This window comes from Vitis vinifera, chromosome 11 (assembly GCF_030704535.1).
Source record: "Vitis vinifera cultivar Pinot Noir 40024 chromosome 11, ASM3070453v1".
NCBI lineage: Eukaryota > Viridiplantae > Streptophyta > Magnoliopsida > Vitales > Vitaceae > Vitis > Vitis vinifera.
Window position 1 is genome coordinate 4,753,467 of NC_081815.1, and position 19,068 is coordinate 4,772,534.

General features: G+C 30.1%; 1 protein-coding gene across 4 annotated transcripts in view; it reads right to left on the bottom strand.

The window, feature by feature from the left end:
* Window positions 1-9,927, bottom strand: part of CIPK09 (CBL-interacting protein kinase 09) — a 34,506-nt gene extending 24,579 nt beyond the window's left edge. The window contains exons 1-7 of one of the 4 annotated variants that reach the window (XM_010657744.3): window positions 9,772-9,927; window positions 9,159-9,389; window positions 5,368-5,430; window positions 5,081-5,152; window positions 1,086-1,193; window positions 905-979; window positions 738-791 (exon numbers count right to left, since the gene is read on the bottom strand). In XM_010657744.3, the coding sequence (XP_010656046.1) occupies window positions 738-791; window positions 905-979; window positions 1,086-1,193; window positions 5,081-5,152; window positions 5,368-5,430; window positions 9,159-9,323 (537 nt within the window). In that variant the 5' untranslated portion in view covers window positions 9,324-9,389; window positions 9,772-9,927. 4 annotated transcript variants of the gene reach the window in all.
* Window positions 9,928-19,068: the final 9,141 nt, after the last annotated feature.

Sequence of the window (19,068 nt, forward strand, 5' to 3'; positions counted from 1 at the left end):
TTATTTAGCTGGAGGGACTCTTTTGTAGGGAAAAAAAGGAAAAAGATTTGGAAATTCATTCCGATGTACATTTTTTGGATGGTTTGGAAGGAGAGGAATAGACTAGCTTTTAAGGGGGGGTGTTAGGAATTCAGAAGCTTAAAAATTCTTTTGTTTGTAATTTATGGGATTGGGCTAAATTGTATATTGGAGAAGAGTCGCTCTCCCTTATAGGCTTTTTGGAATGGTTAGCTTCCAGTTAAGGGTTGGTGAGTTTTTTGTTTCTTCTTCTTTTAATAGCGAGGCCTTAGCTACCTTGTATACTCCTTGTATGCTTTGTGGCTTTTTTGCCTCTTGTTAATACATTCTGCGCTTATTTATCAAAATATATATATATATATATATATTCAACTTTTAACATGGACAAGTTGATTGTAACCAGAAATAAAGACTTGAGCCCTTGAACTAGCAATAAACAAAGTACACCCTTTTCAAAATTTCTAACAATTATCAATATAATGTCTTCAACATGAACTTAACACAGAAAGATTGCTTATGTTTGAGAGTATGCACCTCAACAATTAAATTCAATCTAACAGCAGAAAATGTAAAAGATTGTTAGCATAAATAACAAACACAATGAACTGAGCATAGCTAACCAAATTATACAATTATGTTAGAAAGCAAAGGCAGAAGAAAAGCATGTGACACCATGTTAGACGCATACTGCATTATCTTTTAAATTTTTCATACCGTACCTCAGGTGCAACATAATTTGGGGTTCCACATGTGGTATGAAGAAGTCCAACCCCCTGACATGGATATTAACATAAACAATAGAGTGAGCACACACACGCACATTTATAAGGTTAAAGGCAGAATTATCCAGTGTCATCTGGTGCAAAACAAAAACAATCATGCTTACTTGTTTAGGCAATGCACTAAGTCCAAAATCAGAAACCTTCAAATTTCCATTCGAATCAAGAAGTAGATTTTCAGGCTAAAATTGAAGGAGAAGCAAAGAAAGATTACAAGGGATCAGAACATGATAGCATGAATTCTAATCATCAAAAGAGATGAGTCACATGCCAAACATTGTGGTGCACCTTCAGATCTCTGTGGTACACACCCTTACTGTGACAATGTGATACAGCATCTATAAGCTGCTGAAAGTATCGCCTGGATTCATTTTCAGAGAGTCTTCCTTGGTGAACCTGTATATGCATGGCCAGCATAAACAAGAATATTCAGCATCAGAAATGATGGATAGTTTTTTACCTGAATGACATTTTTGGAATGCTGTGCAAAACCTACAAGCTTAAAGAAAGTCGATATTCCTGTAGAAGCTAAATACTATATATTACCCATCCACCAGTCCATATATGTAAACATAAACACATATCAACAAAAATGTAGCTTACTGTCCAACCTTTACATCCATCAGTCCATTCAGCAACAATTAAAATGTACTTACTGAAGTTATTATAAGCATTAATGAAATGTTAAAACAAAGTACAACAGTGAAGCTAATCCAACCAATGAAATAGCACATGCTCATAACAGAATGCAATATCAACAAAAATGTTTAAAGCTGGAAATTATTCCAGGAAACAAAGAAGAAAAAAATTAGAATCTCAGATGTTACAGAAGTACCACTCGTTGATGGACCAGTGTCTGAAATTGAAAGTCCTCTCTTCCCTCAACCAGATAGATTCTATCAAAGTCTTAGATAGGCCCACGCATTAGCCTTTTGTCAAAATTGCCATATTCGCTAAATATTCAAATAATTATCATATTCACTTTCTAACTTACATTATCAAAGTAAAAGTGGAGAGAATCAAATAAAGCTGGAAACTACTGCAACCCAATGTTGCAGTAAATTGACGTATGACAATGCAGGTAAGCCACCTGGCTTAGGAAGAATAATGGAGCTGGAGGCATAGCTCACAAGCCAAAAAAAATATGCTACTTTACAACCATACAAAATCATCTGATGATTCAAATAACATATCAACCACCCAACAAGACCAAGCAACATATTCCTTTTTCCAAGCACTAGAACAACCATTTATAAGTTTGTTAATCAAAGTAAAATATTTAGGATGCTTCTCATTGAGTGAAACATGATTGAAGAGTTGGTCATTTTAAAAGAGTGTAACTCCAGCAGTAGAAGGAGCCTTGAACAAACTGCAGCTCTAAATGTCCTGGTCTTCAATCAGGACCATAGATTAAGCTCAATATATTTTTTTCCTTTTTTCTCCTGCATCAAATTGTAAGACTTGATTGACTCTTTAAAACACAACCAAGTTAAGTACTTGCTAGAACCAAAGAGTGTGCAGGAACTGTGTTCAATAAAGTCTAACCTTGTCAAATCAATCTCAATTAACAACATGGGGATGCAACATGTAAAAAATTGGTCACCATGTTGCAAACTCTACATGCAAGAATCTAATAAGAAATTACCCCATGAATATCACAGAGTTCCTCAAATACAGAGCCTATTTAAAGGAAATAGAGGGAATAGCAAAGTGTTATAGCAGGGAAAAAGCACACAGAAGGTAGTGTAAATTAGAATTGAGATGCAATCAACATGATGAATCATTTAATGACTCTTTTCACTCCAATTAATAAATATATTTCCAAAACTGCCTGAAAACTATGGTCCTTTCTAAGAATTGTGTGATTAACACTTTTCAACGTGACAACTTAGTCTAAGACCAGTTTTGAAACTCAAAACTGGTTTTAGAATCAGAATGAGGAAACTTTCAAACAATGTAACCAAAAGAAAATAGAAACTTTTAATGTCTTATTTCCTTTGTCCATCAAAAAACAAAAAAGAAAAAGAAAAGAAAAAAGAAAACCCAAAAATAGTTGTCTACAATCAAATAAGAGTGAAGTATGGGGATCTTACCATTAAAGAATAAAAAATGCAAAATTATCATCATTCATTCTTCTTTTTTTTCTTCTTATATCAAATAGCATATTAGAAAGTCAACCTATAAGAACTCCCATTATTTTTCCCAGAACTTCTAAACATTCCAAACAATGAAACCGAAAGAAAATAAAAACTTATAATGTCTTATTTCCTTTTTCAATCAAAAAAACAAAAAAGAAAAAAGAAAAAAGAAAACCCAAAAATAGTTGTCTACAATCAAATAAGAGTGGACTACAGTTCTACTCTTTTAAGATTTAGGAAGGGGATGATGAATTAAGGTTATGACATCGAAAAAAGTTAAAAATATGAAAAATACAAAGAAGAAAGAGAGATGGAAGAAAAACCTTACAATATCCCTAAAAGCCTTCTAGAAGTCTCAAATAGAAGAAAAAATAAGAAATAGAAAAACTTTATCATCTCACTAAAGCCTCCTCAAAGTCTCATCTAAAAAATTAAAATAACGGATTTAATTATTGTGAAAGATGTTCCAAATATGGAGGAATTAGCTTCTTTGTTGGGATGTGGGGTGGGAAAGTTCCTTTTTACCTTTCTTGGTCTTCCTTTTAAGCCACTTCCAAGTCTTCTACCATGTAGGATGTGCTTGAGAAGAGATAAAACAAAAAACATTCAATGTGAAAGCAACAACACCTCTCAAAGGGCAGTAGGCTAATTTTGATAAAGGGTACTCTATCAAGCTTGCCAATTTATTTTATAGGCTTTTAGTTATTCCAAGAAAAGTGCAAGTGAGATTAGAAAAGATCTAGAGGGATCTCTGGGGGGTGGATCCCTTGAAAAAAAGCCACATTTGGTGAATTGGCAACTATTCGCTTGGATAAGGAGAGAAAGGGTTTTACCCTACTGCTCTTAGATAAAACTTTGTTCAGTAAATGGTGTTGGAGATTTGCTTCAAAAAGGGAGTCATTATGGATGTGGGTTATTATTGAGAAGATTGAGGAAGAAATGGGAGGTTGGTGTTCATGTGTGGTGAAGGATGTCTTTGGGATGGGTATGTAGAAAATTATAAGGAGAGGATGGGAACACTTTAAAAATGGAATCAGCTTAGTTGTGGGAGGTGGAAGGAGAGTGAAATTTTGGATGACTAGTATTGAGGAATGGTGGGGGCAAGTTGATTTGGAGAGAAGTCCAGGATGCTAATTTTTCATTTAGAGCTTTCTATCCATATATGGAATGAGAAGGATGAGAGGTTTTCCCTGTGTGGGCAGTTTGAAACTTGTGGGCCCCTATGAAAGTGGACTTCTCTGCTTGAGAAGCTTGTGTTTGAACCTGTTAAATGGGAGAAGTTAGACCTTGGTGAATCAATATTATCTTTGCAGAAAGTGAGGAAGAATCAACTAACTACATTCTCTTTCCTTGTGATAAAACAAGGATTCTCTAGAACTTCTACTTCTTTCTTTCTTTTTTTCTTTTTTTTTCTTTTTTTGTGTTAAAAAAGTTACTTCATCTTCTGCAGGAGGGGCTTTATTGAGCTGGATGGAAGTCTTGTGGGGAAAAAGGACAGGAAGGTTTGGAGAATTGCTCCATTATGCTTATTGAGCTGGATGTGGCTCCCTTCTCCTTGTTAGACTCTATTAATTTGTTGGGCTTTGGTTAAGGGAAGGGAGGTTTTCTCTATTTCTATTCTCTCTTTTTTTTGTCATGTGACTCCTTTTGTATATTGCCTGTGTACTTTGGTTATACTTTTTTGTTGGGCACTTTTAAGAAACATTATCTTTTCCTATCAAAAAAATACATACAAGCTATCCTCTCTACAACACTGTTTTCATCCACATTACCTAGTACTTACACAACTATAGATTTCAAGATATATTAATTTTATAAGCAATGACTCTTAAGCTTCTTTCATTCAAAATATGACCAATATAAATAACATGTTCTGTCCACAAAACATCTCATTACTCTGAGGTAAATCCAAAAAAGAAAAAGGTACATATAAAAGTGTACTAGAAATGAGCAAAGCAAAAATGCAACTTCTAGTTTTCTTATAGATGCAGAAAGTAATAAGTAGCTCCCATTCAAACCAAGGTTTCCATGTAATTGATTCAATACTATGATATGATTTCACACCAAAACTCACCAAGCAAACACAAAAGTAATTAGAAGATAATCATTTCCTATGTACATATATAAGAATAGAAGAAGCCTTACAATTTTATCATATAGTTCTCCTCCAGTGACAAACTCAAGAATAATATATATCGTTGTCTGGCTGGCCAAGACCTAGCATGTGAAAAGATATATATACATATAAATCATGAGAGAGAGAGAGAGAGAGAGCAAAAAGTTTAATTGATACACTAATGGAGCTGTTAGACAACCAATTTTCCTAAAAGTTTAAGTTTAAGCCCACAATATATATCATGCACTCTAACAATTACTAGATAGAAGGAAATTTCAAAATGTCATATTATACATTACAAAAAATGTAAACATACCTCATGCAATCTAACTATGTTAGGGTGCCTGACAATCTTCATTATGGATATCTCTTGTTTAATCTGGAAACAACTAACAAAAAGGTTAGCCAAACAATTTACATAGAAAAGGAAGAAGAATCAATAAAGCTCAAAAGCATTATACTTTTGGAACATAATATTATAATCATATCAAACACTTATAGCATGCATAAGCATGACTCATAAAATCTTTTCCAATGGTAAACTACTGTGAAAGTTGAAATTCCAATAACTAGGAACCAAGTCAAAAATTTTGTTAATGGAGAAACAAGAGTTAAGTGCTTGAAATTCCAATAACCTTAATTTTCTTCAAATCCACCAACGACGCTAAGTATGCTTAATAATCAATGTTCTCTATGTTTCTTCTTAAACCATCAATATTGGCATTCAAAATGTTAGTGTACTAGCATACCTAGATTAAGTTCAGAATTTTGTTTTAAAAGCACTTGATCCAATGTTACCACTTCTAATGGTCTTATTGACTTGAAGGGCAAGATTGAAGATTCAAGGAAGTAAAATAAATCAAAGTAACTATGTAATTTTGGATTTGGTTAAGTAATGGCAAAATTAATAATTGAATCTAATGTAAAAAGAAGTTTAAAATATTGTTTTCTTATTAGTTCTCACTTTCCAATTTTATTAGACTCCCTATCATATTCTAACAAGGGTTTGCACTTATAAATAAAATGAAAAAATAATTAAAAACATATATATTTTTCGTAACCCTTATAGAAGGAAGGACACACACTAAAAGGAAATACATACACACACACACACACACACACATATATATATGCATGAATTTTCTATTACTTCACCAATGTTCCTGAACTCTAAAAAATCTTTCAAGTTGCAAACTTGAAAGTCCTTTTGGTGGAGAGTAATTGGTGGGTTGTTGAGGTGTTTACTAAGGAGTACAAGTTGTTGCATCATGGAAATGAAAGCACGGTGCAGGAGCGAGCCAGAGTAAATCCCCTGGAAGAAGATTGTGTCTTGGTTAGGAAAATTCTGTGTACTTTTCATATTCAGTGGATTTGCTTTGTAGTTGATTGAGACCCATGGTTTTACATTTGTAGATGGTTTCCATGTATATCTTGTGTACTAATCAATTTTTCTTTTATCAAAAACAAGAGATGTATTAATTACATATAAAGAGTTCATGAGAAGGATGAAGAATCCTCCCAACAAATACACAAACCTAATCAAAACATAAAGAAACCTTCGCTATACAAGGAATTTATACAAAAAGATGGATCACAAAAGAATGTACAAGGATTTCATCTCCTCAAGCCCAAGTAGGCTCCTCTTATTGTTGGCCCAACCCTAACGGGGTACATATAGAATGCCAACTAAGCTGGATGACATTCAAAGGAATGCCTTTAAAATCATCGGTACAAGAGTGCCAAGAAGCCAAGAAATGAAATTCCACAACAACTCTGACATCCTCCATTTATCCTCAAAGATCCTAGCATTTCTCTCTCACCACATAATCCAAATCAGGGTGAGACAAGCAATCTTCCAAACGATCTTGACTCTAGTGGAGTTTCCAAAACTCACATAAGAAATAATCATCATGTCACATAAACTCTTAGGTTGAACCCACACCATCCCAACCTATATGAATAGCCTGTGCCATAACCCCAATGTAATCAAACAATGTAAAAGTGATGGTCAATTGTCTTTCCACTCCCCCATATATAAGATGCACCAATTAAGACCAAGGGCTTTGAAATATTTTCTCAATTGTAGCATATCATTAGTTCTTGTATCCTACTCATTGTGATTTGTTCTTCTATACTATATATATTGAACAAATTAGGTCTAATAATAATTCATAAAGTTAAAGTTGGGATTAATCAAATTTTCATTTTCCTCAATTCCACTAAAATTGAATTAATAAATTGGAAAATTAAGAAATCAGAAAATTGGATTTTGACCATATAAATTGAACTACCTATTCACCTCCCTCTAAGTAATTTATGTGGATTAAGAACACTTTCACAAAAGTTCAAATTTTCTTCAAGAAAGCTGCCTGATTTCTCATGGTTAAACACTAAACTCAGTAGGCCTTGCCCATATTTGACTATGTGACTATCAGTTCTTACTTCTAGACACACTAATTAGGTAGTTATTGACCATGTTATGTCATATGGAAACTTGGGTGTGACACCGCACCAAATGGAACCATCCACACACACACACACACACACAAAATGAGAAAACAAAACAAAATAAAAACAACAAACAAGAGGCCAAAGGAAAAAAAAAAAACGCTTGATGGTAGACAATCTAGCATGGACCCCTATCAATTTATTAATATAATAAAAATATGATGTAGATATCAACTCATGTAAATTCTCTCTCTTTTTTTTTGGCTCATGACATTCTTTTTTTCTCTTTGTCTATTGTTATGTTCTGACATTCAATTTTTCCGTTTACAACCAAATTCATTGTCATTGAAGATTGATTTGTCAACTAGTTTAGCAAAACACTTGAAATTCTAACCACACCCCCCCACCCCAATTTTTAAAGTAAGTTTATAATTTTCCTAAAAGGATATAGTATGGTTTACGACTGAACTTTTCTGCAAGTTTGAACAGGAAGAAAATTTCATATTCTTCTGTAGTTTTCTACTTGAGCATGCATCCCCACGTTACTTGGCTGTCAAGAAATTATTATCAGTTCATAAAAAATCCTCATGCCACCACCATGTAGCTTGTTGATGCAAATACTAATCACAGAATCTGTATTACATATTTTCTAGTTCACTTTAGGAGCATTGATCATTCCATGCTACTTTATTATTAAAGCCATTAAAATATTTCCCCAGCAATGTAAAATAGTAAAGAAGAAGAGGGGAACCAAAAAGATGGGAACCAAACTAACATAGATCAATGAACTGAAATTTTGAAACCTTAGAAACAAGAAATGCTAGACAATTTATTGCAACCACAGAAAGGCTTGAAATGATGATGGTGATTGCAACAATGAGGTCCTTACAATTATTCAATTGCACAGGTGAGACACATCTTATTCATGCACATTTCTGCCCTGACCTTCATTCTAAAACCATCTTACAGAGGATTAAGCCACTTTCCCCACTCTATAAGCTTATATGAAGTAAGAGATAATGTTAACAGCTGCATCTGTAGTATGCACCCATCTTACAGCAACATGCTGCACCATTACTCAATATTTCGTGTCCTTAGTCGAGTTATCATTCCTCTGTTTAGCACATTCTTTTCCCCTATTATAGTGTGCATTTTGAGAAACGAAGACCCAATTGACTTCATTGAGGTATCCACACTCAGTATAAAAAAATAAAATATCTACTGAACAATTTCAACATATTTCAATTTCCGCTAATCAAAATGCAATTCTTCATTCAACAGCCAATACAAATAAGCACTAGGGACTGAAAATTTCACTCCAATGTCCCAAACCAGTTATAAGGTTGATTTCAATTTGCTGACTTTAGGAAGAGAGAAAGCGCTCATAATTAATAATGAGTAAGGTGTTGTTTGGTTAGAATTTCAGAAATACTTCAATCATATTTTTAGGAGCTAAAAATCAATGCAATTTCCACTTATAAACCCAATCAAATAAGCTGGGAAATGGAAAATGCAGCATACAACTACTGTTGAAAGTTGAAAAATAACAAGAGAATGTGATTGACGATCAAAAGATAAGTGAAAGGCTAAAGAGATGCACACATGCATACAATATATACAAAATAACTCCAAATTCATAAAGGAAGAGAAATTTGATACCTGATCGACCATCCTATGCTTAAGAATGGTGGACTTTGCCATAACCTTCATAGCTACGCTCTCCCCAGTCTCGGTGTTGTGCGCAAATTTAACCTTGGCGAAAGTTCCTTCGCCAATTGTTCGGCCGACCTCATACTTTCCGACCTTTCTCGTGACCTTTTTCATCGTGACTCACGCTCATTTCCCACTAAAAACCCAGTGTTTGCTCCAGTTATCGGTCAAAATAGAGATCTGCCAATCAACAAATATGCATATTACCAGGGACTGACTATGAATTAGAAGGAAATCGGAAAACGAATTGATTGTAAACAACAAAAAACACATGTGTTGTGTTGTTGAGAAAACGGAGGAGAGGAAAATGCAAAAGAAAAATTAACCTTGGCTTTTTCCCTTCTTTGCCTTAGAGAAAAAAACAATACAATGCACAGTTTGTTTGCGAATAGGAAGGAAGACAAAGAAGGAAACAAATGATTTTTCTATTCACTTTTCTCATGTTTTCTTGGGAATCAAATTGAGAATAACTCGGGAGACAAAAAGGTAGAGAATCAGAGAAAGGAGGCGAATGCCAAGACCTAAGAGATAATTGGCACAATTTTGACGGAAGCACGGTGACCTGGATTCCGTCAGCTCCGGCGCGATGCGTGGTGTCCGTAAAACAGAGGAAGCGTCCGTCCGCGGTCACAGCTAAAGCTGAGTTGTCAACTTGTCAAATACCAACATCTGATCCTCATGCGAAAAAACTCAAACTTTTGATTAATTACAGCGAAAATGCACATATACGTGTAAATTGATTTCAAATAAATAAGTCCACGTCAAATCTTCTAAAATTAAAATTTATAAATAGAATACATTTATAAAAATGTTAATTAAACAAATTTAAAACTAATTATGATCGTATGTATTTACACCAAACTTTAAATAAATTAAATTAACAAAAAATATAATTTGAATTCAATTAGGCATTGTTTGGTAACGGGTTTTCAATAACAATTTTTTATTTTTTAGTTAAATAAATATATAAAAAAAATAATTACAAACTATTTTCTATTTTTTTTCTTGAAGACAAAAAAAAAACATATTTTCTAAGGACTGTTTTAAAAATATATATATATATATATATAAAATAGAATGATTAAAAATAAAAGAATTAGATATAAAAATTATTTTAGGTTTTTAAATATATCTTTACTTTATAAAATCAAATAATAATTTTAAAAAATTATTCTCAAAAATTATTTTTTTTTTAAATTATTACTAAAACGACCTTATTCTTTCAAAATTTTCATTTTCTTATTAAAAAAAATATATCAAATGCCTAAAAATGATATCACTTGCAAACATGGTTTTATTTTTTCTTTTAAAAAAATAAAATATATATATATATATATAATATAATAGCTTTTATATAAAAAAAAAAATAACAATTGATCTTATTATTAAAAACTCATTTAAAAATTTATAAAAGACTTAAACTATTAAAAAATCAAAAATTAATTTTAAATACATAATAAATATACTTTGTTAGAGGAAATAAAATGTGGGGAAGGAGGGAGGGATTGGGTGACCAAAAATAAGATCATCACATTTAGAAGCTGACTAACGAGTAACGAGGGGCGAATAATTTAGTGGCTGCTTTGGGTTTAAGCATGTTTAGGAACTCTTCTTTTTTCTTTAATTAAATTCCGAATGTAGAAGTTTGGAAAATGACGGGTTTGGCGTCTTATATTAAAGTATTTGGCTAAGTCCACGTTATGTGCTGGCGTAGATAATTGCCCCTTTCCAAGTCTCATCTTATCTTATTAAAGATTTATGAGTTGACCTGAATGAACATTTAGAAAAAAAAACAAAGACAGAATTGTGAAATACTTGAACCTAAATAATTATTTTCTTTAATTACGTTAAGAGTATGTTTTAATTATATTAAGAGTATGTTTGGTAATGATTTTATGAAATATTTTTAATTTTTTTTAATACTTGAAAATTTTAATCTTTCAAATATTAAAAATAGTAAAATTATTTTCTAAAATTACTATCATACACACTTTAAGAACCTGTTTTACAATCATTTTAGGAAGCGCTTTTAACATTTTTAACATTTGAAAAATTTTATCGTGCAAATATTAAAACAATTAAAAACGTTTTCTAGAATTACTCAAACACACTCTTAGAGTGTGTTTTGGTACTAATTTTAAAAAATATAAAAATATTTTTTAACACTTAAACGACATAATTTTTCAAATGTTAAAAAAGTGACAAATACTTTTTAGAATTACGAAACTCTAAAACTTATTTGAAAGTGGTTTTGATAAATATATTTTTATAAAAAAAAAATATTTTAATATGTATTATATGACTTAATATTTGAATATAAACTACAAAATAATCATGCTATCTTTTTTTAAATCACTCCCACATGGGTTAAAGCGTTAACTCAAGAATCACTTTAACTACTAATTCTTTCAAAATTATGCCCTTTATACTCAAATTAATATAAAAAAATAAAAATAAAAGGCTATGAAATTTTGTTGGATTGGTTTTACTTTTAAAATGAAGAGAAAATATTTGGGCTTGTTTTGGTAACTATTTTTTAAAATAATTCTAAAAAGTAGTTTTTGAAAATTGTTTTCTGATTTTTATAAAATAAAAGTTTGTTTGGAAACCTAAAATATTTTTAATATATTTTTAATAATTTTAATTATGTTTTAAAAATAATTTTTATATGTAGTATTTTATTTTTAATCATTTTACATGTTTGTATAATTATTTTTAAAAATAACTCTCAAAAAACAAGTGAAGACAATATAAAATAATTAAAAGATGTTCTCAAAAAATAACTGTTAGAAATTAGAGGCTAATCCAACCTATGGTAATCATCCTAGAGGGGGGGGGGGGGGGGGGGGGGGGGGGCGCGGGGGTGAATGGGGTGATAGTCTCTTTTCGCAAATTTAAACAAGTGAATGCAAAAGACAATTATATGTAAGTATATAATAACCAATATATAGACAATTGCATATAAATTAAAGAGTAAGGAAGAGAAAATGCAAATACAAGAGTTTATAGTGGTTCGGCGCAACCCGGCCTACATCCACTTCCTTTAGCTTCAATCTCGAGCTTGAGGTTCCACTAATCCAAGGCTTCCAAACCAAGAGTTCAAGCAATACAATTGGATTATGGTTCTGATTCACCCTCTTGGACTTTTGGCTTCAAGCACCCTTTACACTTCTAAAAAAATATCTCATTCTTGAACAACCCCTCAAGTGATACCCCATACTTGAGAAACTTCCTTTCAAAGATTTACAAATGGATGATCTCTAAAAAATCCCAACACAAGAACTTTAAGCTCAAATGATACAAGAAAAATTAGGATTGAATGGTGCACTAAAGATATGCAAGTTTTGAAATAATGGTGCAATAAAAAATACTCTTCCAAGGCTCAAATATAATCAAGAAAGATTTGAGAAGGTCAAGCTATTGAAACAATAAAGATTGGAGCATTTTTATAGAAGAAAAAGTCAAACTAGCCGTTGAGGGTTCGACCGGTCGAGCTAAGGGTCGACCAGTTGACTAGCCGTTAGCATTTAATGCTTGACAAGTGACCGTTGGGCCTCAATCAGACCCCAACTGGACCTTAATCGGACCTCAACCGATTAAGGTTCAACCTTGACCGGAAAGAGAAGGCCACTGGGAGAGAGAGAAACTTTTTTGCCTCCCTCAACAAGTCATCAACTGGACGAGCACAACCGGTCGACCAATTGAACCGGTTGAGCCATTTTTTGGTTCAACACCCAACCTTTTTCAACTTAAAACCTTTTAACACAAGTTTGAAAATCATTTAATACAAGGTTTTAGTTGAAAACATAGAATCATCCAATTCTTAAGATATTTAAAACAATATTACTCTTGGATGATTTTGGTGCATAAATAAAGAATGAAATGCATGAAAGTCCTAGTGCACCAACAACCTTACAAAGAGATCTTATGAAGATTTGGTCTTAAAAAACTCTTCTCTTTGAGGTGATCTTCTTTATTGTTTCTCCTTGGCTTGATTTGTCTTTGTGATTGCCACTTTGGAAATCGTCTTGCCTAATCACACTTGAAATATGATCATTAGTTCTAAACCTTATTTTGTTATCACCAAAATCAAGATTAACCAAACTTTGATTTCACAATACCATATTTTCCATTTTTTTTTGTTCTTAAGAATATAAAATAGTTTTTTATTATCAAACATGTTTTCGATGTTTTTTGTTATGAAGAATAGAAAACTATTTTAAAAAACAATTCTCAAACAAACCCTTTATCTTTGTTTTCCTTTTAATAATCAAATTAAGTACATAAGACCACATGAATAATTTGCTTTGAATCTAGACTAATTTTCTTAGTAAAATAAGCTCAAATGAAATGCCTGCGGGATATCATCAAATTAACATGTCATTTTCAATCCTAATTGTGAAGTAGGTGGGTACCATTCATTTTCAAACTTTGCATTCATGGGTAAAAAGACTTATGATTAATGGTGTGGAAAATTGAATGCGTGTGATGTGAAGAATCATATCCATTCAATAATATTTTATTAATAAAGTTTATTAATCATATTCATTTTCTTATTGATCTCTATCATTTTACAACAAAATTGACTCATCATGTACCATTATATTTTATTAATAAAGTTTAGTCAAATATCATCGATGTATTAATTTAGATTGACAATTCTATCACATTTTTACCGATCAAGATTCGATATCATTCCTTTGGTCTTATACGTGCTTAAAGTCATTAAAGCTTATGAAAATTCTCAAGAAACAAAGTCCAGAGTAGTTTTTGAAAAGGTACATTCAAACGTCTATTAGGAAACATTTGAACCATTAGGAAATGTTTGAACATCGATTCTTTTTGTAGTGTAATTTCATTCCAACTTCATGTTTTTTTTAGGTAATGGCAGAAAAAGGTTTAACTGCGTTCAAAAAATTAACCTAAGGTTTTGTCTAGTATAAAAGGATTATTCTTCTGAAATTTGAAACCTTTGAAAAAATAGATATTCATTAACTTGTGCATCAATCTCTCAAAACTTTCAAGATCTTTTCTTGCAAGTTTTCATCAGATACAGTAAAAGTATACGACTCACATCGTAACTTCGATCAAGACTTTGAGTAATACATGAAGAAGCATGAAGAATATCATGTCAAAGATATGGAAAATGAGTGTAAGTGTCATTGATAAGACCTTAAGAAATATGAGTACTTGATCAAGTACAACTGTGTACAATTTTCTCATATTTAGTGGATTATTTAATGATTGAAATATCATTTATGATTTTTTTACACCTAAGGGTTTCGGATGGTTTTTCCTGCATTTAAATTTGCAATTGAATATTCTTTTATATGAAATTTATCAACTTTTAATCATAATTGATATAATTATTAAAGAAAATTAAAAAGTCAGGGTTAATTGTTTCAACTATGTATTTACCCAATTTTGGTGGTTTTATTTTATAGTAAGACAAAATTCTTTCAAATATATATACATAAAACATTAAATTTAGAAATCATTGGTGTGAATTTATATAAGCTTGCAAAGCTCCCTGCTCATTTCCCCTTAAAAGAAAAAAAATTAAAAAAAAAAAAGGAAGGTTGCTTCAATTTTGTTAAATTTTATTGGGTTATTATTTGTATATTAAAATTTGCATTTTTTTCTATTAATAAATTTGCATTATCTTTGTTATATTTTAATGGATTCTTGTTTGTATATTTTTAATACAAGTTATTTAAAAACTAATGTGAAATGTTGGAATATCCAAAATCTGATAGGTGAATTAGAGTTAAAGTCACAAGTAGCCAAACAAAATTCATCTAACTAATGTCAGTTAAATTAGTTATGCCAGTTGTCAATATTTAACAGCTTTATTGATCTATTTCAAGTGTATAAATAGACCTTACCTTTACAATTTTATCTCATTTGAATGTAAGGAGAATTTCTTATTCAATACACGTTTAAGCGCCCCTCTGTTTTCTCCTCTATTTTCCTTTGCAATTCTGCATATTTTCACATGAAATAAGATTTTTTATATGAATTTTTTAAAATCATTTTAAATTATAAAATATCATATTAACATATCTATTTTCAAATAAAAAGATATTATTTTTTTAATATTTTATATATTATATCACATATTAGTTAAGTGTAAAAATTCTTGATTCTATCTATATAGTCAATTTCTCTTAACTATAAAGACATATTCTAAAGTCATAATATTAACTCAAACTTTACACTCTATATTAATATAAAATCAACCAAAAAAATATTTATATAATCAATGGTAAGTTTAATTATCGTCCTTACAAAACAACATAAAGCATGTTTTGATTGTTTTATTACTTATGGAACTTATTTTCTTGTTACTAATCTAAATCAAACTCTAATCTAATTATTAATTAATTACAAATATAAAATAAAAGGCCAGTAAACCTTGAAAAGTAAACCTTGAAAGTAATTATGATATCTCACATCTCTTTTTAAATATCTAGAAACATTTTATCTACATGAGAAAGTAGAGTAAGTCATCACAAATGATAAAGTCAATTTCCTACTTGATGTGAAACTTTTTCCATCTAGCCTAGTAAGGGATGTTTTTGTATCTAGTCTTGCAAGCTTATGGGACATGATGATGATGTCATGGTTGCATGAGGCATATATGATATCCTACACCAACCAGAGATAAAAGCTTCTGATAATACATATGTAGTATACTTCTTTTAACCATATAAATGCATTTTAAAATCATGAAAGTTTATTAAACTTAAAGTAAAAAAAATATCTATATGAGAGGGGGAGAACCATCACAAATAGTGTTAAAGTCGATGTTTAACCTTAATGTGAGACTATGTTTGTTTGTTTCCACAATGAGTGTTTGTCTTTCTCGCCCTACAATATGATACAGTAAAGACATCATGTTTGCATCGAGAAAATGATTTCAATATTCCTAGAGTTTCTAATACAATATATATAGTGGACATTTAATTGCATAGATGAATTTTTAAGCCATGAGAACTCATTGGGTCAAGAGTACACAATATTTATAAGGGATGAAGCAAAATGTTACAAATAGTATTAAAGTCGATCTCCACTCTAATGTAGACTCTATTTGTGTAGTTTTACAAGCATTATTTATTTATCTGATCCCATAGTAACATGGGACATAACAAAGACATCATGACTACATAGAGGATAATTATGATATCTCATATCGATGAAGGATAAAAATGTTTAACATTAAATATAAGTGAACTATTTTTAATTATGTAAATATATTTCAAAGCTACGAGAACTCATTAAGCTCATAATAGACAATATTTTTATGAGAATGAACGGATAATTATAGATAATACCAAAGTTAATCTCAAACTGTTATAAATGGTATTAAAGTCAATCATCGAATTCAATACGTGATTCTATTTGTTTTACTTATAAAAAATATTTATCTATTTGATTCTACAATTTTATGAAAATTGAGAATCATCTCTCTACAAATTTTAAATTATAAAAGATACATAAAAAAAACTGAAATTTTATTGGGTTGACTTGACGTTTGAAAGTAAAAAAGAAATGTTTATTTTTCCCCCCTCCCTCGTTAATCGAATCACGCACATAAGACTAAATTAATAATTTGCTTTGAAAGTGAGACTAGTTTCATATTAAAATAAGCAGGTGGATCCCCGCCAGATGTTATCATATTCATATGTCATTTTCAATCCTAGAAGGGCAATGTTAATTATTTAATTAAAAGAAAGCAACTATGAATTGACACAATTGAAAGTGGATGGGCATCTTCATTTTCAAAATTATATTCAAGGATCAAAAGATTTATTATTAATGGTACGGTATGCCTGCTGCGAAGAATCATATCCATTCATAGTGTCAATCATCTTACAACAAAATTGAATGATTATTCACCATTACATCTTAATAATATACATTGATAAAGCATTGGATTCAATAATCCTTGTAAAAATTTATTTAGGGCTGCAAAGCTCCCTCATCATAGGCCCATATGTCACGCACACAAAATCCAACACCAAATTTTTGCGTCCCTCTATGCCAGCCTTTTAATAATGTGTGTGTGACACCATTTATTATATATATATATATATATATATTAAAAAAATTACATTATTTTTTTATTAAATTTGAATTAGTTATTGTTTATACATTAGAAAATTGCATTAACTCCACACATTTTAATTAATTATTGTCTATATAATTTTTTAATTTAAGTTACTTAAAACTTAATGCAAGAGTTTTCATATAACCTTTTGAAAGAATTTTAAATTATATAAAGAAAATCATCATATAACACATTGATTTTCAAATGAAAAACACTATTTGTTTAAATGTTTTATATTTGTGTCCCTTATGGCTTACTGTTAGAAGTTCTTGAAAGTATATGTATGGTGTGAAGTGTAACTAATCCAACTTAGGTATACATTAAATAGAGAGGGAGAAAGGGGAGTGGGGAAAGAGAAAGACAAGTGTTGTTAAAACTTAAGCCTTTTTTATAAATGTTTTCAGAAACAATTTTGAAAAATAGTATTTAACAATAGTTTTTTAAAGTTATTTTATAATATTTTTATAAAACAAAAGTTTATTTAAGAACTTAAAATATTTTTAACATGTTTTTTGTTTTTAAATATGTTTTAAAAATGATTTTTATATTTAATGTTTCATTTTTAATTATTCTATATATTTATATAAATATTTTTTAAAATAGTCATAAAAAAACAACTAAAAAATATTCTCTAAAAATATATATATATATATATATATATATATATATTGTTTTAAAAACAGAAACTATAAAACAGTTTTTTTTATTACCAAACATATTTTCTTGTTTTTGTTTTGGAAAAAATAAACTTGAGGAGGTGGTGAATTTAGATGGGTTATATCAAACCATATTAAAATTATTATTTCCATTCTATAATATTTGCTCTTTATTGTTTTCTTATTATTGTTATTAATTATTATATTGTGTCTTTTATCTTATAAAAAGGTAAATTTAAAAAAATGAACATCACTTAATTGATCACCATCAATTTGCTATAGTGGACTTCTCAAGGATGAGGAAGGGTGACAACTAAAGGTATCATGATGTTAAGTTTGATTTTATAAGATTAAAAAAAAATTACATGCTTATGTGTTATTATATTTTTATAAAATTATGAATTTTGCTTATGTGGCATTTTGATTTTATAAAATAAAAAAAAATAAAAAAGTTTTAATGTGAACATCTAAAAATTCTAGCATTTTATATAAAAATTAATAGTACTATTTTCTTATTTAAAATATAGAAAATAAGAAATGCATTCAAACATATACTAGTAATTATATTAAACATTGAAGTAATTATGTCCAATTTTATTAGTTTGACAATTTAAAATTTGGTAATCATAGCTACATTAATAAGAATCATACACCCATTCCACTACAACCTTTTGGAAGACATCCTAGTTTCACAAAGGAGGGATTGATGTAACCCAAAAATATCATAATAACTAAAAATTATTTATAAAAGACAAATTTCATGTAATTAAATTTCCAAATTGATGATAAATGTATTTCATATAGGGATGGCAATGGAACGGGTTTTTTTGAATATCAGTTCTGTCATGTCTCTAACGAGACGAGTTTGAAATTTAAATAAATGAGTTTAGGACGAATTTGAGATTTTTTTTATACCTGAAACAGGTTTGAGGCGGGTTTGGGTATTACTTTGTCCCGCTCTGCCCCACCTCGATTATATATAAAATTAATTTTAAAAATTAAATTAAATTTTTTTCTATTTTTAATATATAGATAATAATAAAATAATTTGCAATAAAATAACTTATAAACAATTATAATAATTTCATTATTC